Here is a 17,809-nt window from a genome sequence, read left to right on the forward strand (position 1 = left end):
TGTCTGTCTGGAAAGCATCTATTGTTTAAGGCCTTAAGTTTTATGGCTTATTGTGATTTGGTTCTTCCTTGCCCTTCCTAAGGAGGCTTATCTGTGCTCTCATTCATCCCCTAATTGAACCCTCCTATTTTGTCTTGTTTAGCATTTTGTCAAAATGAACAACAACCAAACATATAAAAAATATCAATGTCTATCAACCAAGGCCTATTCTAAGCATTTTATATACATTAAAACATATAATTCTTACAGTGAAACTTTAAGATAGACACTACTATTATCTTCATTTCCAAGACATAAAACTGCATGAGAATTTTTCAGTTTTCTATAATAATTTTTAAAAATTATTAGCACATATTAAATAAATTAATGTGTTTCCTTGTGACATTTCACACATACATTTGCTTTAATTATAACCACCCTCCCTACTACCATCCTTCTCCTCCTACTTCAGTCCTCTTTCCCTTCCCTAAAAATACCTCTTTCACTTTCATGTGTTTTTGTTTGTAAGAGTCCGTGTACGAGAAAAACTGTGATACTTGTCTGAGATTGACTTATTTTGCTTAATATGATCATCTCTAGTTCTGTTATGGTTTAGATCTAGAAATGTCCCCTGAAAAGCTCATGTTTTGAAAGCATGATCCTTAATGCAGGAATGTTCAGAGGTGAAATGATTAGATTATGAGAGCTCTAACCTCATCTGTGAATTAACCCATTAATAATCTTAATGAACTACTCGGTGATTACTGTAGGTAGGTATAGCATAACTAGAGGAAATAGGTCACTGGGGGTGTGTCCTGGGTTACATCTTGTCCTCTGGCTTCCCATTTGCTTTGCTTCCTGGCTGCCATGAGCTGAGAAACTTCTCCATCATACCTACTTCCATGCTGTTCTGCCTTATCTTGGGCCCAGAGCAATGGACTTGGCCAGCTGAATCTCTGAAACCATAAGACCAAAATAAACTTTTCCTCCTCTAAGTTGTTTTTTTTAAAAGTAATTTTTTAGTTGTAGATGGACACAATACCTTTATTTATTCTTATGTGGTGCTGAGGATCGAACCCAGTGCCTCACATATGCTAGGGAAGTGCTCTACCACTGAGCTATAGCCCCTAGCCCTCTATGTTGTTTTTGTCGGGTATTTTGGTCAATGTGATGAAAAGCTTACTAACACAAGTTCCATCTTTTTCCCTGCATGTGACATGATTTTGTTCCTCTTTATGACTGAATAATATTCCATTGTGTATATACACATTTTCATATCCATTCACCCACTGACAGTTATCTAGGCAGATTCTATAAGTTGGCTATTGTGAATAGTGCAGTGATAAACATGGGTGTACAGGCATCTCTTTTGTATGCTGAGTCCAATTCCTTCAGGTATATACCAACAAATAGTATAACTGGATTTATGGTAGCTCTATTTTTAGTCTTTTAGGAACCTTCATATGATTTTCCATAGTAGATCTGCTAATTTACATTCTCACCAATAGAGTTGCTTTTCCTCCCACATTCCTGCCAGCATACATGTGTTTATGTATTTGTTTTTTGTTTCTTAATGATAGTTATTCTAACTGGGGTGAAATAGAACTGCAGTGTAGTTTTGATTTGCATTTTCCTGATGGCTAAAGATGTGGGATATTTTTTCATATATTTATTGGTTATCTGTATGAAAATAGGATTTTAATTCAGGCAATCTGACCCCATAGTCTATCTTAATCACTAATGAAGATTGTTATGCATTTATGCATTTTTCCATAAATATTTTTATTGCCTACTTATGGTGCCTAGCACTAGATATTGGGGAGAGAACAAGGAGCAATCAATCTCTGCCACTATAGAGCTTATGCTTCTAGTCAGAGCAAATAGACAGAAGGCAAATAAGTATTTATATGTGATGATAATAGGTGCTCTGGGGAAAAACAATTCAGGATAAGGAGATAAGGATATAGAGAAAAGTGTTTCCACTGGGTTGTAAGTGAAGAACTCATTAATATGGTAGTATTTAAGCAGAGACTTGAGGAAGTAAGCCCTGAGAACATGTAGAAGGAAGAGTATTCATGCTTTTACTGTTCTACTAGTGGCATAAAAGCTAATGGTTATTTCCCAGTATCCACTTCCCCCTTCTTTCTTTACTAATAGAAGCACCAAATTTTACTTGGGCATATACCACTGAAAACAAAGATTAGATTTGGTAGCTTTACTTGCAGCTAAGTATGGCCATGTGATTGAGTGATGGGTGCAATTGCCTGGCTAAGCCCTTTTAGAAAAGAATATGCCTTTTTTCTCTTTCCCTTCATCTCACTGGTTGGGATGGGCCCCAGCAGACATAGTGGTATATTCTCTTGGACCTTGAAGACAAGGACTATTTTCTTGGAGAAGGCAGAACAAATAATAGCCCTGGAGTACTTACCCTTGAACAGTTACATGATAGAAAAAAAGTAAGCATCATATTTAAGCTGATGTATTTTGGATCTTTTTATTATAGCATATGTATAGAATTTTAAGATGGTCCCTCAAATTTCTTGCCTCCAGTGTACACACCCTGCATGTTCCCTGGAACTGTGAATATGACATATTTTACTCCTGTGATTAGGTTACATTTTATGGTATAGTTGACTATAAGAAGGGAGATTTTCTGAGTGTGCTGACCTAAGCATACCAGCCTTTTAATAGCAGGTTCCTTGACTGACTGTAGAAAAGGATATCAGAAAAATGTGAAACATCAAAAGGTTTTTGAGGCTCCGTTGCTGTCTTGAAGATGGAGGGACTGTGTAGTAGGAAGGAAGGTGGCGTCTGGGACCTGAGAGCTTCCCCTGGCTAATAGCCAATAAAGACACAGGGACTTTAGTCTTAGAACTGTAAAAAAATGAGTCCAAATTAAGAAGAATGAGCTTGGAAGTGGATTCTTTCCTCAGATCATCCATGTGAAAACTCAGCCCAGTCAGTATCTTGATTTCAGATTTATGATAAATCAGAGAACCCAGTCAAGTCATGCTAGAGATCTGTGAGATACTACATGGGTCTTGTTTTTGTTTTTATGTTTTGTCTTGTTTGTGGTACTGGAGATTGAGCCTAGGAAAACTCTACCACTGAGCTACATCCCTAGTCCTTTTTATTATTTTTTAAAACTTTGAGACAGGGTCTCCCTAAATTCCTGAGGCTGGCTTTGAATTTGAATTCTTGAGCCCAGGCTCTAAATTGCTGAGATTACAGGCCTGCACCACCACAGCCAGCGATATTTTATTAAGCTGCTTGTTTTGTGATAATTTGATACATAGCCACAGAAAACTTGTATATTAGTGAAGGTTCTCCAGAGAAAAAGAACCACAGGCTGAGAAGTCCTACAATGTATTGTCCACTAGCCAGAGAACCAGGAATTTTTTTTTAATCATTTAGTTGAATTTTTAAAATCAGCCACTGCTATATTCCCAGCCCCCAACTAAATTTGGAGCACTTTAAGATCAAAGGTTTTGCTTAGTAGTGTTTCTCTTTGGGAGGTGGGATAGAGCAGATGTTATGTAGTTGAGGGGATGAAGGGAGGAAGTCCCAAGGCATACCTTACTGGGACCTGACACTAATTTAGATGTTCAATAAAATGGCCACATGGATTACACCTGCGCTCCACACACTCAGGAATTTTAGTCCCCCAATCAATCGAGTCATTCTATTTCAAAGCCAAGCAGGTCCTCAGGCAAGCAGCCACGGGCAGGTTTGGCCCAGGTGCCGCCCTGGTTCAGCCCCTGGGCTCAGTCCACCTTCTCCCAGGTTCTTCCTTCTGGCTCTGGCCTCTCGCGGTCCTCTAACGGTTCTAACAGCTGCGAGCGGAAAGAGCTGCGGGTGGGACCCTGGCTGTGGGAACCGTTTATCTTGGTTCTCCAAGAACAGAGCTGTTGCCCCTGTACCCAGTAGGACCCCCTCCCACACATTCCCAGGAGTCCGACTTCCTCCGCCTTGGTCTTTTAGCCCACTTCTTGCTCCTTCTTCCTATGGGTTTCCCTACCGCATCCTGACGGAGCAGTTCACTGCTCCTTGGCTTTCCGTCCTCAGCATATTCTCAGCCTGTGGGCAAAGATATCTGGTGAATTAGGGCTTTGATGCCTCAAAGTGAGGACTATTTCCTCCTTTCAGGAGATTACCAGCCTTCACTCTGCAAGAAGGTTCCTTGCTGTGATTGAAGTTCTCTGAAAGCTCTATCATCAGTTTGCCTCTTCAAGGGATTGCACGTGTGTGCGCCAATCTGTGTGGGAGTGGCTGTGGTTAGGGTGATCCCATGCCAGGGACCCAAGTCTAAGATCATCCATTTCTGCAGCAGGTGCTCCCCAATGAAACCTCATCAGCAGATTTGGCACTCTTCCTTTCCTTCACCTCCTATACCAGGTGAGGGGGACAAGGCACTTGGAGGTGGGGAGAAACTTGTACAGGGAGGGCTCCCACCTCTGACCTGGGTTTGCTTCTTACCAGTCTTTGGGGAAGCTGTATGGAGGGACTGAGGCTTAGGAATGACCTTCTGCAGCTCCATCTTAGGGTCCTAGGTCCCTTCCTCCCTTTGCCCCCAGCTCCATTGATTCTGCCAAGAGCCTCAGGTCCCTTTTCCTGCCCCTCTCCTGGCTGGGCTATTCAGGTAAGGGTCAACAGCAGAGAGCCTGGAACTGGCAGTTGCCACCGGAGCTGTGGGCACGATCACTTCGACAGCAGTTGAATGCACAACTCCTCTTGGTCCTGGAAGAGAAGAAGGTAGGTGTCTCTCCTGATGAGGTAATATCAGATTCCCAAGAGTCTTGGCACTATGTATGTGGCCTTACCAGCAAAGGACAGCACTGGGCTGGTCAGAAGAAACAGAGGCAATTCTCGAAGGCAGTGACGGATTCAGAGCAGCCTACGGTGCTGAAGCTCCTGCTAGCTGAGCTCCAAGGTCTCTTCTCAGCTGTGTTGCAGGACTGTAGCCCTGCAGCTTGGTGCTACCTGCATGGGGTACTGGAACTGCTGCCTCCATATCGTGAGTTGCTAGTTGGTCACCTTGATTTGTTACCCTTCTTGGAGCAGCTCTACTGCTGGGCACCCTGGGTGAAAGCCCAACTCCACCTGGACCTGTTAGATGCCATAACAAAGGCTTTTCCCCCAGACAGTTCTCTGTTAGATAGTGCCTCCCATGTTGACTGCCATCCCCAGAAGAAGATCCATCAAAGGCTTCCATGCTCAGCCTGTCCTTTTGTGCTGGCCCGATGGGGTGGGCAGCAAGTAAAGGAGCAATTGGCCACATGGCTGCGACCAGTGACACTGCCTGAGTTACAGCGCTGTCTAGGTATTGTTGGTACTGAAGTGGCCCTAGAAGAGGCCAACTGGCTGGATGGTCTTAGTCTTCTGCCTTTGGCACTGGCAACAGACATTCCTGTACAGTATGAAACCTGTGATGCTGACATCTCAGAGGAAGAGCCTGATGGAAGAAGAGAGACTGAGTAAGTTAATCACCAAGCAGGGCTTTGGGCAGAGGAGGAAAAGAACTTAATTTATGGGTACCACTAAGTCCAGTCAATGTTATACTTTTTTTTTTTCTTGATACTGAGGATTGAACCCCGGGGGTGGGGGGCTTAACCACTGAGCCATATCCTCAGCACTTAAACATTTTTTTTTTTTTTTAATTTTTGAGACCAGGTCTCAGTAAGTTGCTCAGGGTCTTGCTAAATTGCTGAGGCTGGCCTTCAACTTGCAGTGCTCCCGCCTCAGCCTTCCACATCACTGGGATTACAGACATTTGTCACCACACCCATCTGGTCCACCTAATGTCTATAGTCAGCTTGTTATCAATTTTAAGGATTAGCCTGACCCCAAGCTAGTGTGAGGGTTCTTCCTTTTTCCTTTTTGATAGTAGAATAAACTCAGTGTCTCAATGTTAATCCTCACAGGGAAATGTAGAAATTAAAATCAGAAGTCTGCCATTTGGAAGCCAAAGGTTAAGAAAACAGTTTGACCTTCCAGTTTCCAGACTTTTATTTCTCAGATGGTGCCAGAAACATCCTTAGTTCTTGTTCTCATTCATTAATAATCACTGAGCCTTGCTTCTGGGCATACCTTGTGTTGGGTTCTAGACCGTAGGTTTAGGATCCTTAGGATACTCCTAGGGAGTGCTTGTGGGAGTGGCCTTCCCCACAGATCTGTGTGAGCTAAATGCACTACAAGGCAGAGGGTGGAAGGGAGGCCACTGGAGGGGATTTCATGCCAACTCTTCCAGAGTCTTCCTCCTGCCCTTCCAATCTGGATTTTCTAGCCCCTAGAATGATTTTTCCCACCAAAATCTGACTATGAGAGCTCTCTTTAGGATTTCAGAATATCTACAAAGACCTCTTCTGAGAGTTCTTTACTTAGTCTTGGAATTTCTCTCGGTCCTCTGGCTTAATTTTCTAGGTGTTTTGTAGCTTGTCTATGACACCTTCACTATCTAGGAAAAGGCTAGTTTTTACCTGCGTTTTTTTCTTCAAATGAGTTAATTTCTTTTTTAAAATAATTTATTTATTCTAATTAGGTATATATATAACAGCAGAATGCATTTTGAATCATTGTACACAATTGCAGCACAACTTTTCATTTCTCTGGTTTCACACAATGTAGCATTGCATCATATGTGCAGTTACACATGTACCTAGGGTAATGATGTCCATCTCATCTCACCATCTTTCCTGCTCCCATGCCTCTTCCCCCACTTTGGCTTGTCACTTTTTCTCCATTCCCCCCACCCATTATGGATTAGCATCCAGTTATCAGAGAGAACATTCAGCTTTTGGTTTGTTTGTTTTTAATTTTATTTATTTTAATTAGGTATATATGACAGAAGAATGCATTTTGATTCATTGTACACAATTGCAGCACAACTTTTCATTTCTCTGATTGCACATGATGTAGCATTGCACCACATGTGTAGTCATACATGTACCTAGGGTAATAATATCCATCACATTCCACCATCTTTCCTGCCACCATACCCCCTCCTTTCCCCTCCCTCCCCTTTGCCCAATCAAAGTTTCTCTATTTTTTCCATGCCTTCCCCCATTATGGATCAGCATCCACTTATCAGAGAGAACATTCAGCCTTTGCTTTTTGGGGATTGGCTTACTTCGCTTAGATGATATTCTCCAACTCCATCCATTTACCTGCAAATGCCATAATTTTATTCTCTTTTAATGCTGAGCAATATTCTACTGGGTATATGTACCAAAGTACATTATGTACCAAAGTTCATTATTATGTTCATATGTACCATTCATTTATTGAAGAGCATCTAGGTTGGTTCCACAATTTAGCTACTGTGAATTGAGCTGCTATAGACATTGATGTGGCTGTGTTACTAAAATATGCTGTTTTAAGTCCTTTGGGTACAGACGGAGGAATGGGACAGCTGAGTCAAATGGTGGTTACATTCTAAGTTTTCTAAGGAATCTCCATACAACTTTCCAGATTAGTTGCACCTATTTTCAGTCTTAACGGCAATGTATGAGTGTGCCTTTTCCCCCTACATCCTCACTAACACTTATTGTTGTCTGTATTCTTGATAACTGCCATTCTTGATAACTGGCATGGGACGAAACCTTAGAGTAGTTTTGATTTGCATTTCTCTAATTACTAGAGATGCTGAACATTTTTTCATATATTTGTTGATTGATTGTATATCTTCTTCTGAGAAGTGTCTGTTCAGCTCTTTAACCCATTTATTGATTGGGATGTTTGCTTTTTGGTGTTAAGTTTTTTGAGTTCTTTATATATCATAGAGATTAGTGCTCTATCTGATGTGCATGTGGCAAAAATTTGCTCCCAAAATGCAGGCTTTTTCTTCACCTCATTGTTTCTTTTGCTGAGAAGAAGCTTTTTAGTTTGAATCTATCCTATTTATTGATTCTTGATTTTATTTCTTGAGCTTTAGGAGTCTTGTTAAGGAAGTCGGGGCCTAATCTGACATGAAGGAAATTTGGGCCTACTTTTTCCTCTATTAGGTGCAGGTCTCTGGTCTAATTCCTAGGTCCTTGATCCACTTTGAGTTGAGTTTTGTGCATGGTGAGAGATAGGGGCTTAGTATCATTTTGCTGCATATGGCTTTCCATATTTCCCAATAACATTTGTTGAAGAGGCTATCTTTTCTCCAATGTATGTTTTTGATGCCTTTGTCTAGTATGAGATAACTGTATTTATGTGGGTTTTTCTCTGTGTCTTCTAATCTGTACCATTGGTCTACATGCCTCTTTTGGTGCCAATACTATGCCATTTTTGTTACTATAGCCTTGTAGTATAGTTTAAGGTCTGGTATTATAATACCTCCTGCTTCACTCTTCTTGTTAAGGATTGTTTTAGCTATTCTGGGTCTCTTATTTTTCCAAATGATTTTCATGATTGCTTTTTATATTTATATAAAGAATGACATTGGGATTTTAATTGGAATCACATTGAATCTGTATAGTGCTTTGGGTAGTGTGGCCATTTTGACAATATTAATTTTGCCTATCCAAGAGCTTGGGAGATCTTACCATCTTCTAAGATGTTCTCCAATTTCTTTCTTTAGTGTTCTGTAGTTTTCATTATAGAGGTCTTTCACCTCTTTTGTTAAATTGATTCCCAAGTATTTTATTTATTTATTTATTTGTGGCTAATGTGAATGGGGTAGTTTTCCTAGTTTCTCTTTCAGAGGATTCACCACCAATGTATAAAAATGCATTTGATTTATCGGTATTGATTTTATATCCTGTTAATTTGCTGAATTCATTTATTAATTCTAGAAGTTTTCTGATGGAGTTTTTTTGGATCCTCTGAGTACAGAATCATGTCATCAGCAAATAATGTTAGTTGAGTTATTCTTTTCCTATTTTTATCCCTTTAATTACTTTCATCTGTCTAATTACTCTGGCTGGAGTTTTAAGGACTATGTGAATAGAAGTGTTGAAAGAGGGCATCCTTGTCTTGTTCCAGTTTTTAGAGGGAATGCTTCCAGTTTTTCTCCATTTAGAATAATGTTGGCCTTGGATTTAACAAGATAGCTTTTACAATGTTGAGGTATGTTCCTACTATACCTAGTTTTTCTAGTGTTTTGAACATGAAAGAGTGCTGTACTTTGTCAAATGCTTTCTCTGCATCAATTGATATAATCATATGATTCTTACTTCTAAGTTTATTGATGTGATGAATTGAATTTATTGATTTGCATATGTTGAACCATCCTTGCATCCCTGAAATGAACCCCACTCAATCATGGTGCACTGTTTTTTAAAATATGTTTTTGTCAGAAATAACATATGTATAAAATGTTTTTTTAAAATATGTTTTTGCCAGAATTTTATTGAGAATTTTTGCATCTATATTCATCAGGGATATTGGTCTGAAATTTTCTTTCCTTGATGTGTCTCTGTCTGGTTTTAGTATCGAGATGATACTAGCTTTGTAGAATGAATTTGGAAGAGTTCTCTCCTTTTCTATTTCATGGAATAATTTGAGAAGTATTGGTATTAATTCTTCTTTGTAGGTCTTATAGAAATCAGCTGTGAATTCGTCTGGTAAATGAGTTAATTTTAAGTGATACAGAATTCAGAGTAGAACAAAGACCAAAGAGCAGACTCTTGCAGGGTTCTAGGCTGGGTTTACTTTAAATTTAGAGTTGCTGAGGAATGGCTAAATGAACACTATGATTTTTTGTTTTTTACATAAGTTTATTTTAAAATTTAACAACAGATTCCCAGACAACACTCATCTAGCAATAAGTGACAAAAGATGTTATGGCAAGGGAGTCATAGTCATTAGAAAGGAATGGAATTAGTATCACCATCATCTCAGGCATAAGGAACAGCTTACTTTTTGCCAGATTTCATAATTCAACGTATGGCTAGGGGACTCTTCCCCGCAGCCTTCAACTTTAGCTCCTCAAATTTCGTTTGCTTCTCATTTATGTTTCTGCTTGAAAGCTTTTTACATCCATCTCTTTGGCCTGCTTCTTGGCTGTTTCAGAGATGTCTTTTTGCCACCTTCATGGCCAGACCTGGCACCTATTGCCTTTTCCATATTCTCCTTCCCTAGTTTAATCTTTAATCAAGCTTGGATTCTTCAATTTTTGTCTTTTAAGTTTATGGCTAGGTCAAGTTTTTCCTGAAGTCTCAGAGCCCTAATGGTGGACAGATAGGCTGGCTCCTGGAACCCTAATGCAAGATAGCCAGTGACAATAATTTATACCTTCAATAGCCCCAGTAGGCTCTTTTGCTTTTTCAAAGAGCTTTCCTGTGCCCTAAATATGAGTTTTCTTTCCTTAGGGACCTTAACTGAAATGGCAGTAGTCTAAGATGTTGAGACGTGATCAGGTTCTTCTCCTTCTCTTGGAACCTGGTGGTAAACCTCTGTCTAGCTAATACAGCTTAATTTACATTAAGTTTTGCAGGGCTGGCTTCCCATTCATTCATTCATTTTATAAGTATTATTGGACACCTATATATATATGTCAGAAACTGCTAGGTTGCTGGGCACATAAGAAGTGAACAAGACTTTCCCTTGGAGTCTTACAGTTTATTTAGGGAGATAGATATAGATATCTTTTTTAAATTTTTATATTTGATACTGGGGATTGAACCCAGGAGCTGGGTGCCACTGAGCTACATCCCCAGACCTTTTAATTTTAAGACAGGGTTTCACTAAGTTGCTGAGGGTTTCGCTATATTGCTGAGATTGGCCTCGAACTTTAGATCCTTCAGCTGTAGCCTCGAGTCCCTGGGATTACAGCTGTGTGCCACTATGCCCAGTGTTATACATATAGACACTTTAATACAAATAAACTATAACTAAAAATTATAAATATAAAACAAAAAACCCACTACTTTCATGTGGCTTCTCTGGGATGTGTGTTTGTATACACAGTTTGGGGAAAGCAACTCAGAGGAATTTGGTTAACAAAATAGATTAGCTTAGCAAAATATCTTGCAGGTTAGGAAGTGAAACAACATTTCAAAGAGGCAGCAGTCAGTAGTAATAAATTCTATGGAGGCAAGAGTAAGAATCTGAAAAATATTGAGTTAATAATAGGAATATGTTAGTGAGAAAAGTCTCAATGGAGTTTTGTGGGGAGGAAGGCAGATTGTAGTACATTTTGGGAATGAATGGAAGATGAAGAAGTGGAAATCTTGATTTAGTATTTTTTCATGAAAAAATTCTTGAAGAATGAGATAGTAGAACAGCAACTTGAAAGAATTTTGGTGTCTACATAGGATTCCTTTCGAAAAAGAAGAGAGTTTATAACCTTTAAGTGCTTCTTTAATAAGAAGAGGAACTTTAAAATATATCATAGAGGGGGTATAAGGGATCCAGAGCATTGATCAAGAAATTAACCTTGTAGAGAAGAAAGAGAAACTTTTTATATATACTTGTAGATGGACAGAGTTGCCTTTATTTTATTTTTATGTGGTGCTAAGGATGGAACCCAGTGCCACACACATGCTAAGCAAACACTTTGCCACTGAGCTACAGCCCCAGCCTAGAAAGAGAAACTTTTGTAGAGAAGAAAGAGTAACTCTTTCTTTCAAACTGGGGGACAGATAAGTGTGTGGAAAGGCAACTGGCGTTCAAGGTATTAGTTCATGGCTCAGAACCTGTTTCTCCAAACGGGGAAGGAAGTAAAGAATGGTGTGGGACTGAGGGTTGGCAGGGCTGGATATGGGATTAGGTATAAGATTGAGCAACCCAAAAGAGGTGGCTGCTTATGGCTTGTACTAAGACAGCAAAGTAGAATGATCCCACAGTCAAAACTGAATACTAGAGATTCATAGAGGAGTCAATATTCGTGGTTCTTTGATCCTATCAATCTACTATATCATGTAAGACTTCAGCTGCTGAGGAAATAAAACTTGTGGAAGAGAATGAAACTTTAATAGCAGTTATTCCATTTAAAATGTCCTGTTCTAACACAAAAGTCATAAACCCTATTTATTAATATAAACTTTAGATAGAATTGCACTTTTAACCATGGGATGACTTATCTCAGCAATTTTGTTGACCAGTATGGTAGGAGGGTAAGAAGATGAGAGTATTGGTGATGGCTTGAGGGGGTTGAAGAATACACCATAGATATTGGCTGGAAAGGAAAAGGTCTGAAGCTAGAGTTTGAGTGATGATGGGAGGAGCAAGAGTGAGCAAAAGTATGGAGACCAGGCAGGATTGGAAAGCAGGTATAATGGGAGCAGAGGGAGGAGATAAGATCCAGAAGGTTAGCAAGGTTGACCGAAAGGAAGATATCCAGGACTGTAGGCTTATAGGGTGATGAGTTGGGAGAATAGTCTTCCCATTATTTGTACATAGTTTTATGTAATACTGAGTTGACAGAAATCACACTTAAAGCAAAATGGTTATTCATTTATCAGAAAGGAAGGGGTTGTCATGCACAAGTCTATGTGAATATAGCTCCATGACTGAGGTATAGAACAAACTGTATTTTCTCAGTATTTGACATCTGTGTAGGTGATAGATAGGCTCTAACAGTGTCATATCGCATCCCCTCTAGCTCCTCCTTTCACTGACCAAAGGTGGCAAGGCCCACCTCTAGGTATCTGACCTCTTTGCTCTGCATTTTCCCTCCTTTTTTTTTTTTTAACTCAGGTCTCAACTTGACTATGAAGTTCCTGTGGAGAAGGCCTTACCAAAGAGAAGTACTGGCTTCTTACCTGAGACTTCCTTCTTGGGTAGCCAGGTGATGACCATTCTGAATTCAGAGAAATACTTGAAGAGCATCCACTTCTTCTATCTCAATGTGGCTCCCAGTCGGTACTTTATGTAAGAGCCTTTATCCAGACCTTTTCTGCATCCCCAACTCCCTGATTTTCTCCCATGCTATCTAGCCCCCCTTTTTTCTCCCCATGTACATTCCTCTCCCTGTTCTTTATCCACATACTCTTCCTCTGTCTCCCAGTTTCCCTCCTTCTTCTGTTCAGCCTTCTCCTCTCCATTCTCTACCTCCTCTTTGCCCTTTTTCTTTCTTTCTTTCTTTTTTTTTTACTGTTATGTGCACTTTAATAAGCATTTCAGGAGACAAAACATGCCCAGATCTTTGCCCTCTTTTGCTCCTGTAGCATTTTGTCTTAGTTATCCTTTTCTTACTTTTTTCCTCTTCTTTATTCTATTCTATACTGGAGAAACATTTGGTCATAGCCTCAGAAGCAAATTTAATGATGATCTCTTTCAACTCCAGTGCAAGAATCAGATGTTTAAATCTTAACAGTATCTGGGAAGCTGTGTTTTTTCTAGGGGCATCCTACTCCTTAGACTGAATAAAAATCTATTTTCTTAAAACTTTTATCTTTGGTCCTAGTTTTATCTCTGGGACGAAACAACTCTCCCCTTCCACATGACTTGAGGCATTCATTCTTTCATTTTATCTCATTAGATCTTAATCTTAGTTATTTAAAAATATTTTTAAAATTTTAAGTTTTTATCTTTTTATTTTGCAATACTAGAGAGCAAACCTATTCCTTTGCATATAGTAGGCAAGCACTCTACCATGGAGCTATATTCCCAACTGAATATTTTTTTTTTATTTTTATTTTTTAAAAAATATTTATTTTTTAGTTTTAGGTGAACACAATGTCTTTATTTTTTATTTTTATGTGGTGTTGAGGATCGAACTCAGCGTCCCGCACATGCCAGACAAGTGCACTACTGCTTGAGCCACATCCCCAGTCCCAATATTTTTTATTTTTTATTGTAATATTATTACTAGCTATTTATGGGGTAGAATGTGGTATTTCAATTTATGTGTGTAATGATCAGAGTAATTGGCATTTTTATCATTTATCAAATAATATTACTTATCATTTCTTTTCTTCTTTCTGTAACCCAGTGGTGTTCAACCACTGAGCCTTATCCCCAGCCCATTTTTAATTTATTTTGAGACTGGGACTCAGTAAGTTGTTTAGGGCCTTGCTAAATTGCTGAGGCTAGCTCTGAACTTGTGATCCTCCTGCCTTAGCCTCCCTCACCACAAGGATTATAGGCATGAGCTACCACGCCCGGCATCATTTATCATTTTTTTTGTGTTGAGAACATTCAAAATCCTCCCTTCTAGCTGTTTAGAAATAGTAAATTAATAGTTGTCACCCATAGTTTTCCTACTGTGCTATAGAACATTAGAAGTTTTTCCTCCTATCTAGATGTATCCCTGTACCCATTAATCATCCTCTCTCTATCCTTTCCTCCCCCATACCCTTCACAGGCTCTGGTAACCACTGTTATGATGGACATTTTTTTCACATCTCTGAAATTGAAGTGCATCTTACAAATTGATAGGGTATCACATCGGAAGCATTTATTTTATCTTAGTGTCTCATAAAATAATGCTACAGATTACAACTGGTGGTGTCTTAAATTAGATATAAGATATCTGAGTTGGGATATACAAATGTCTTGCAACAAGCTACATGGTGTTTTTCTTCCTTTTCATCTATCTTTGGCTTCAATTCCTTGATAATATTGTTCCATCTTTTTAGTTTAAAAACAATGTAACTCTCTTTTCCCCTCTTCCTGTCTTCTGCCTTCCTTCCTGCCTCCTTTCCCATCTTCCCCATCCTTCTCTTGTCTCTTCTTAAAATCTACACAAGTCCCTTTGGTTCCCACTAATCAGAGCTATTTTTTAAAGGCCCTACAATCTGATAATGGTGCCACCAAACAAAGTGAATCCTGAGCACTACATCTTTTCTCCCTTTGGGATTCTGCATGTACATCCTGTGGAGGGCAGTGAAACGATGACATTGGGTACCTGGCACCGCCACTCTGTTCTGTGGCAAAAACTTCAGTTCATTCCATTTTTTAAGAATTTCCTCTTGCGCAAAGCTTTAACCTGGTAGGTGGTGATGGGGCTGGGATTTGGAGGGGAAATGAATGAGAGCAATAGTAAATTATTACTGACCTGTAATTTGTAGTTGGAAGAAGAATGTGAAGTTGCAGGGGCTGTGTCGGCTCCGGACTCTCCTGGGGAATCAATTGCTTTTGGCTGTACCCCACTTTGGAGCTGGGCTGCTTCATATTAACAGGTAAAGTCTTAAAAACCCAACTTCAATGGATTTTTTAAAGTTATTATTATTTTTTTGTGGTGCTGAGGATTGAACCCAGGATCTTACCCATGTGAGGCAAGCATTCTACCAACTGAGCTATATTCCCCAGCCCCTTAAAAAATATTTTGGCAAAAAATAACAACACGTTCATTGTTGGAAAAATAAAAACAAAAAAGCATGAAGGAAAAAAATAAAGTTCTAATCCTACCACCCTTAAATAATCACTATGATGATTTTATTACATATCCTCCTAGTCTTTTTTCTATCACATATATAAAATGTGATCAAATGTGATCATATGTTACATAGTGTATATGTAACATGATCTGAACATATCTCCATGTAATTACATGTTCTATATTATCTTGTCCCAGATATTACACAACTATTAAATATCAAGTCTAGCGGTCTAATTCAGATGTTTGAATCCAATTTTTTTGTTCTTTCAATGCTATTATTTATATTCCTTTCATTTGGGGAAAATATTGGTTATCCTTATTTTTGGTACTTCTTTGCCTTCCCTTCATGACGCTTCAGCTTTTCACAAGCATATTCTGTGATAGGAGTTGAAGAATCAAAAAGCTATGGGGCCTAAGCAGGAGGTATTGAAGGAATGCCAAATGTAAAGAGGTTAGGTGAAGAAACTGGGAGTCTTGGGGGGAACTGGAATCTGGAGATTGCATCTGAAGAGGACAATCACTACTCAGTTTCAACTAATTGTCATTTGGGAATATAAGTTCAGCATGATCAGCCACCTTATTTTTCAGGACTTCCTGAAGTCTACATTTTGTATTGAAATTTCTTAATTTTAACTCTCTGGCTCAAACTTTAATTAAAACACCATACTGGAGCACATTGAAAAACTTTCAGTATGAATCTGACCCATTGGTCATGAGTTTGCAACCTCTGTTCTAGGCAGTTTCCATCCTATAGTCTTACCCAGTCCTCCTGATGTAATTGAAAGCATAAGGACTTTGGAGGGTAGAATTTAGATCCTGAATACTAGCAAGGGACTTTACTCTTTAAGCCTCAGTTTCCTGATCTGCAAACTGGGATAAAGATTTATGTTTGCACAGCTATAATGAAAATTAAATGAAATTGTGGTTATAAAGTACCAAGTTCCATGCCTCTTAGTAGGCACTGAATAAATGACACCTGTTATGATTATCCTGTCTACTTATTGAGGGCCTTTCATATTTTTCAAGGATGTTTAGAGATATGGAGTTCTCTGGGGAGAAGTGGGAAAAAGAAATGGGCTTCCTCAGGGGTAGTCAGCCTATAGAGGACTTGCAGTATCATTACTTTTGATCCTAAAACTGATTTGTTGATGTAGACTTTTGGAGCCTTCAGCTTCCCTATTCCAAGGAAGAAGCCCCTTTGTCTCTTTCTGAGTTAAACCTTAGAACTTATCTGACCCTCTCTCCTGGTAGAGATGTCACTAGGTATAAACATTTTTACATACCCTGAGCCTCTTCCAAGTAATTTCCTAGCTAGAAACTCTCTAGGCTTGAACTCTTCCAGAGAACTCTGAAGAGGAAGCTGTCTCTGTTGGTTATTGGAAATATTACAGTCTTTGTAAACATTTGCTCAGTCTGGGAAGAAATCAAAGGTGTGTAAAGAGAGAGAGCTGGGATTCTATCCTAATTAGCTTATTCCTTGATTCTAGGCTTCTGCAGGAGTTCCACTCTGTGTCCTGGCTACCCCAGGAGCCAGATCGATGTTATGAACTCCAAGATCTGCAGAAGGCTCTAGCCAAGGAGAACTACAAGGCTCTACGGTTACTCAATCACTTTCTGAAGCTCTGTACATCTATTCTTAAACTGGTAAGGAGCCCTAGTTTATTATAAACCTTTTCTCCCAGCTGCTCTCTGCAGAGTTCCAGTCTTCTTTTACAGGATCCTCTGTGTGACACGACTCTGTAATTAGATCAGAGCCGTTGTCCTGCCCAGCAATAGCAGTCTCTGCAAATAGATGGATCAATAATAGGTGAGCAGACACTGGGACTCAACTTTTCCTGAGGGTTGGTCCTAGCCTAGGATCATGTCTGTTTTGTCAGTTGTTTGTGCTGACAATAGGGAATTAGAGTACTGAGGAGTTTAAAAACTGGAATCCTGATCTCTCATGCTGCTGGGATTATCTTTGAACCTATCTTGAATCTTTGATAGTCCACTTCAGACGCATGCAAGAATGGAATCCTTCCTAGCTATGACTTTGTTTGACTTTTCTGACTCAAGATAGGACTACTCTATAGTATGATGTGCATTTCAGGGTTGCTTCCTCCTTGTCCCTCCACGTCAGACCAAAAGTAACCTTTAGCTGAGATCTTGCCAAGCACTTTCCTCTTCTCTGTTCTGCTTCCCTTACTCCCTTAGGGTTTTTTTTTTCTTCCTTCAATAAATCATATTTTCCAAAATCTCATACTCAGGGTCTGCTTCTAGGAAAATCAACTTTAGAAAACATGCATTATTAGACCAAGCTCATTTATTACTTTATTCAAATATCCTTACAGGCACAATAATTTTTTGACCTATTTTATCTTTCAGCTTCTGAATAGTACATGTTAAATATCTCCCCTGTGACTATAGATTTGTTAATTTATTCCTTGCTGTTCTTTCAGTTTTTGTAACATGCATTTAAAAATCATGTTGTTATGTGCATAAAGATTCATAACATTATTTCTTGTGTGACTTATAAATAAAGTCTTCATTCTTTTTTCTTTCTTTTTCTTTTCTTTTTCTTTTTTTTTTTTTTTTTTTTTT

The 17,809-nt window shown here is 39.1% G+C and overlaps 1 protein-coding gene across 1 annotated transcript in view; it reads left to right on the forward strand.

The window, feature by feature from the left end:
- Positions 1–1,327: 1,327 nt before the first annotated feature.
- Dnhd1 (dynein heavy chain domain 1) overlaps positions 1,328–17,809 on the forward strand; it is a 96,533-nt gene continuing 80,051 nt past the window's right edge. The window contains exons 1-6 of the mRNA XM_048787911.1: positions 1,328–1,374; positions 4,554–5,453; positions 12,604–12,777; positions 14,636–14,839; positions 14,919–15,029; positions 16,717–16,873. Of these exons, the coding sequence (XP_048643868.1) occupies positions 1,328–1,374; positions 4,554–5,453; positions 12,604–12,777; positions 14,636–14,839; positions 14,919–15,029; positions 16,717–16,873 (1,593 nt within the window). The remainder of the gene's footprint in view (positions 1,375–4,553; positions 5,454–12,603; positions 12,778–14,635; positions 14,840–14,918; positions 15,030–16,716; positions 16,874–17,809) is intronic.

This window comes from Marmota marmota, unplaced genomic scaffold (genome assembly GCF_001458135.2).
Source record: "Marmota marmota marmota unplaced genomic scaffold, marMar, whole genome shotgun sequence".
Classification (NCBI taxonomy): Eukaryota; Metazoa; Chordata; class Mammalia; order Rodentia; family Sciuridae; genus Marmota; species Marmota marmota.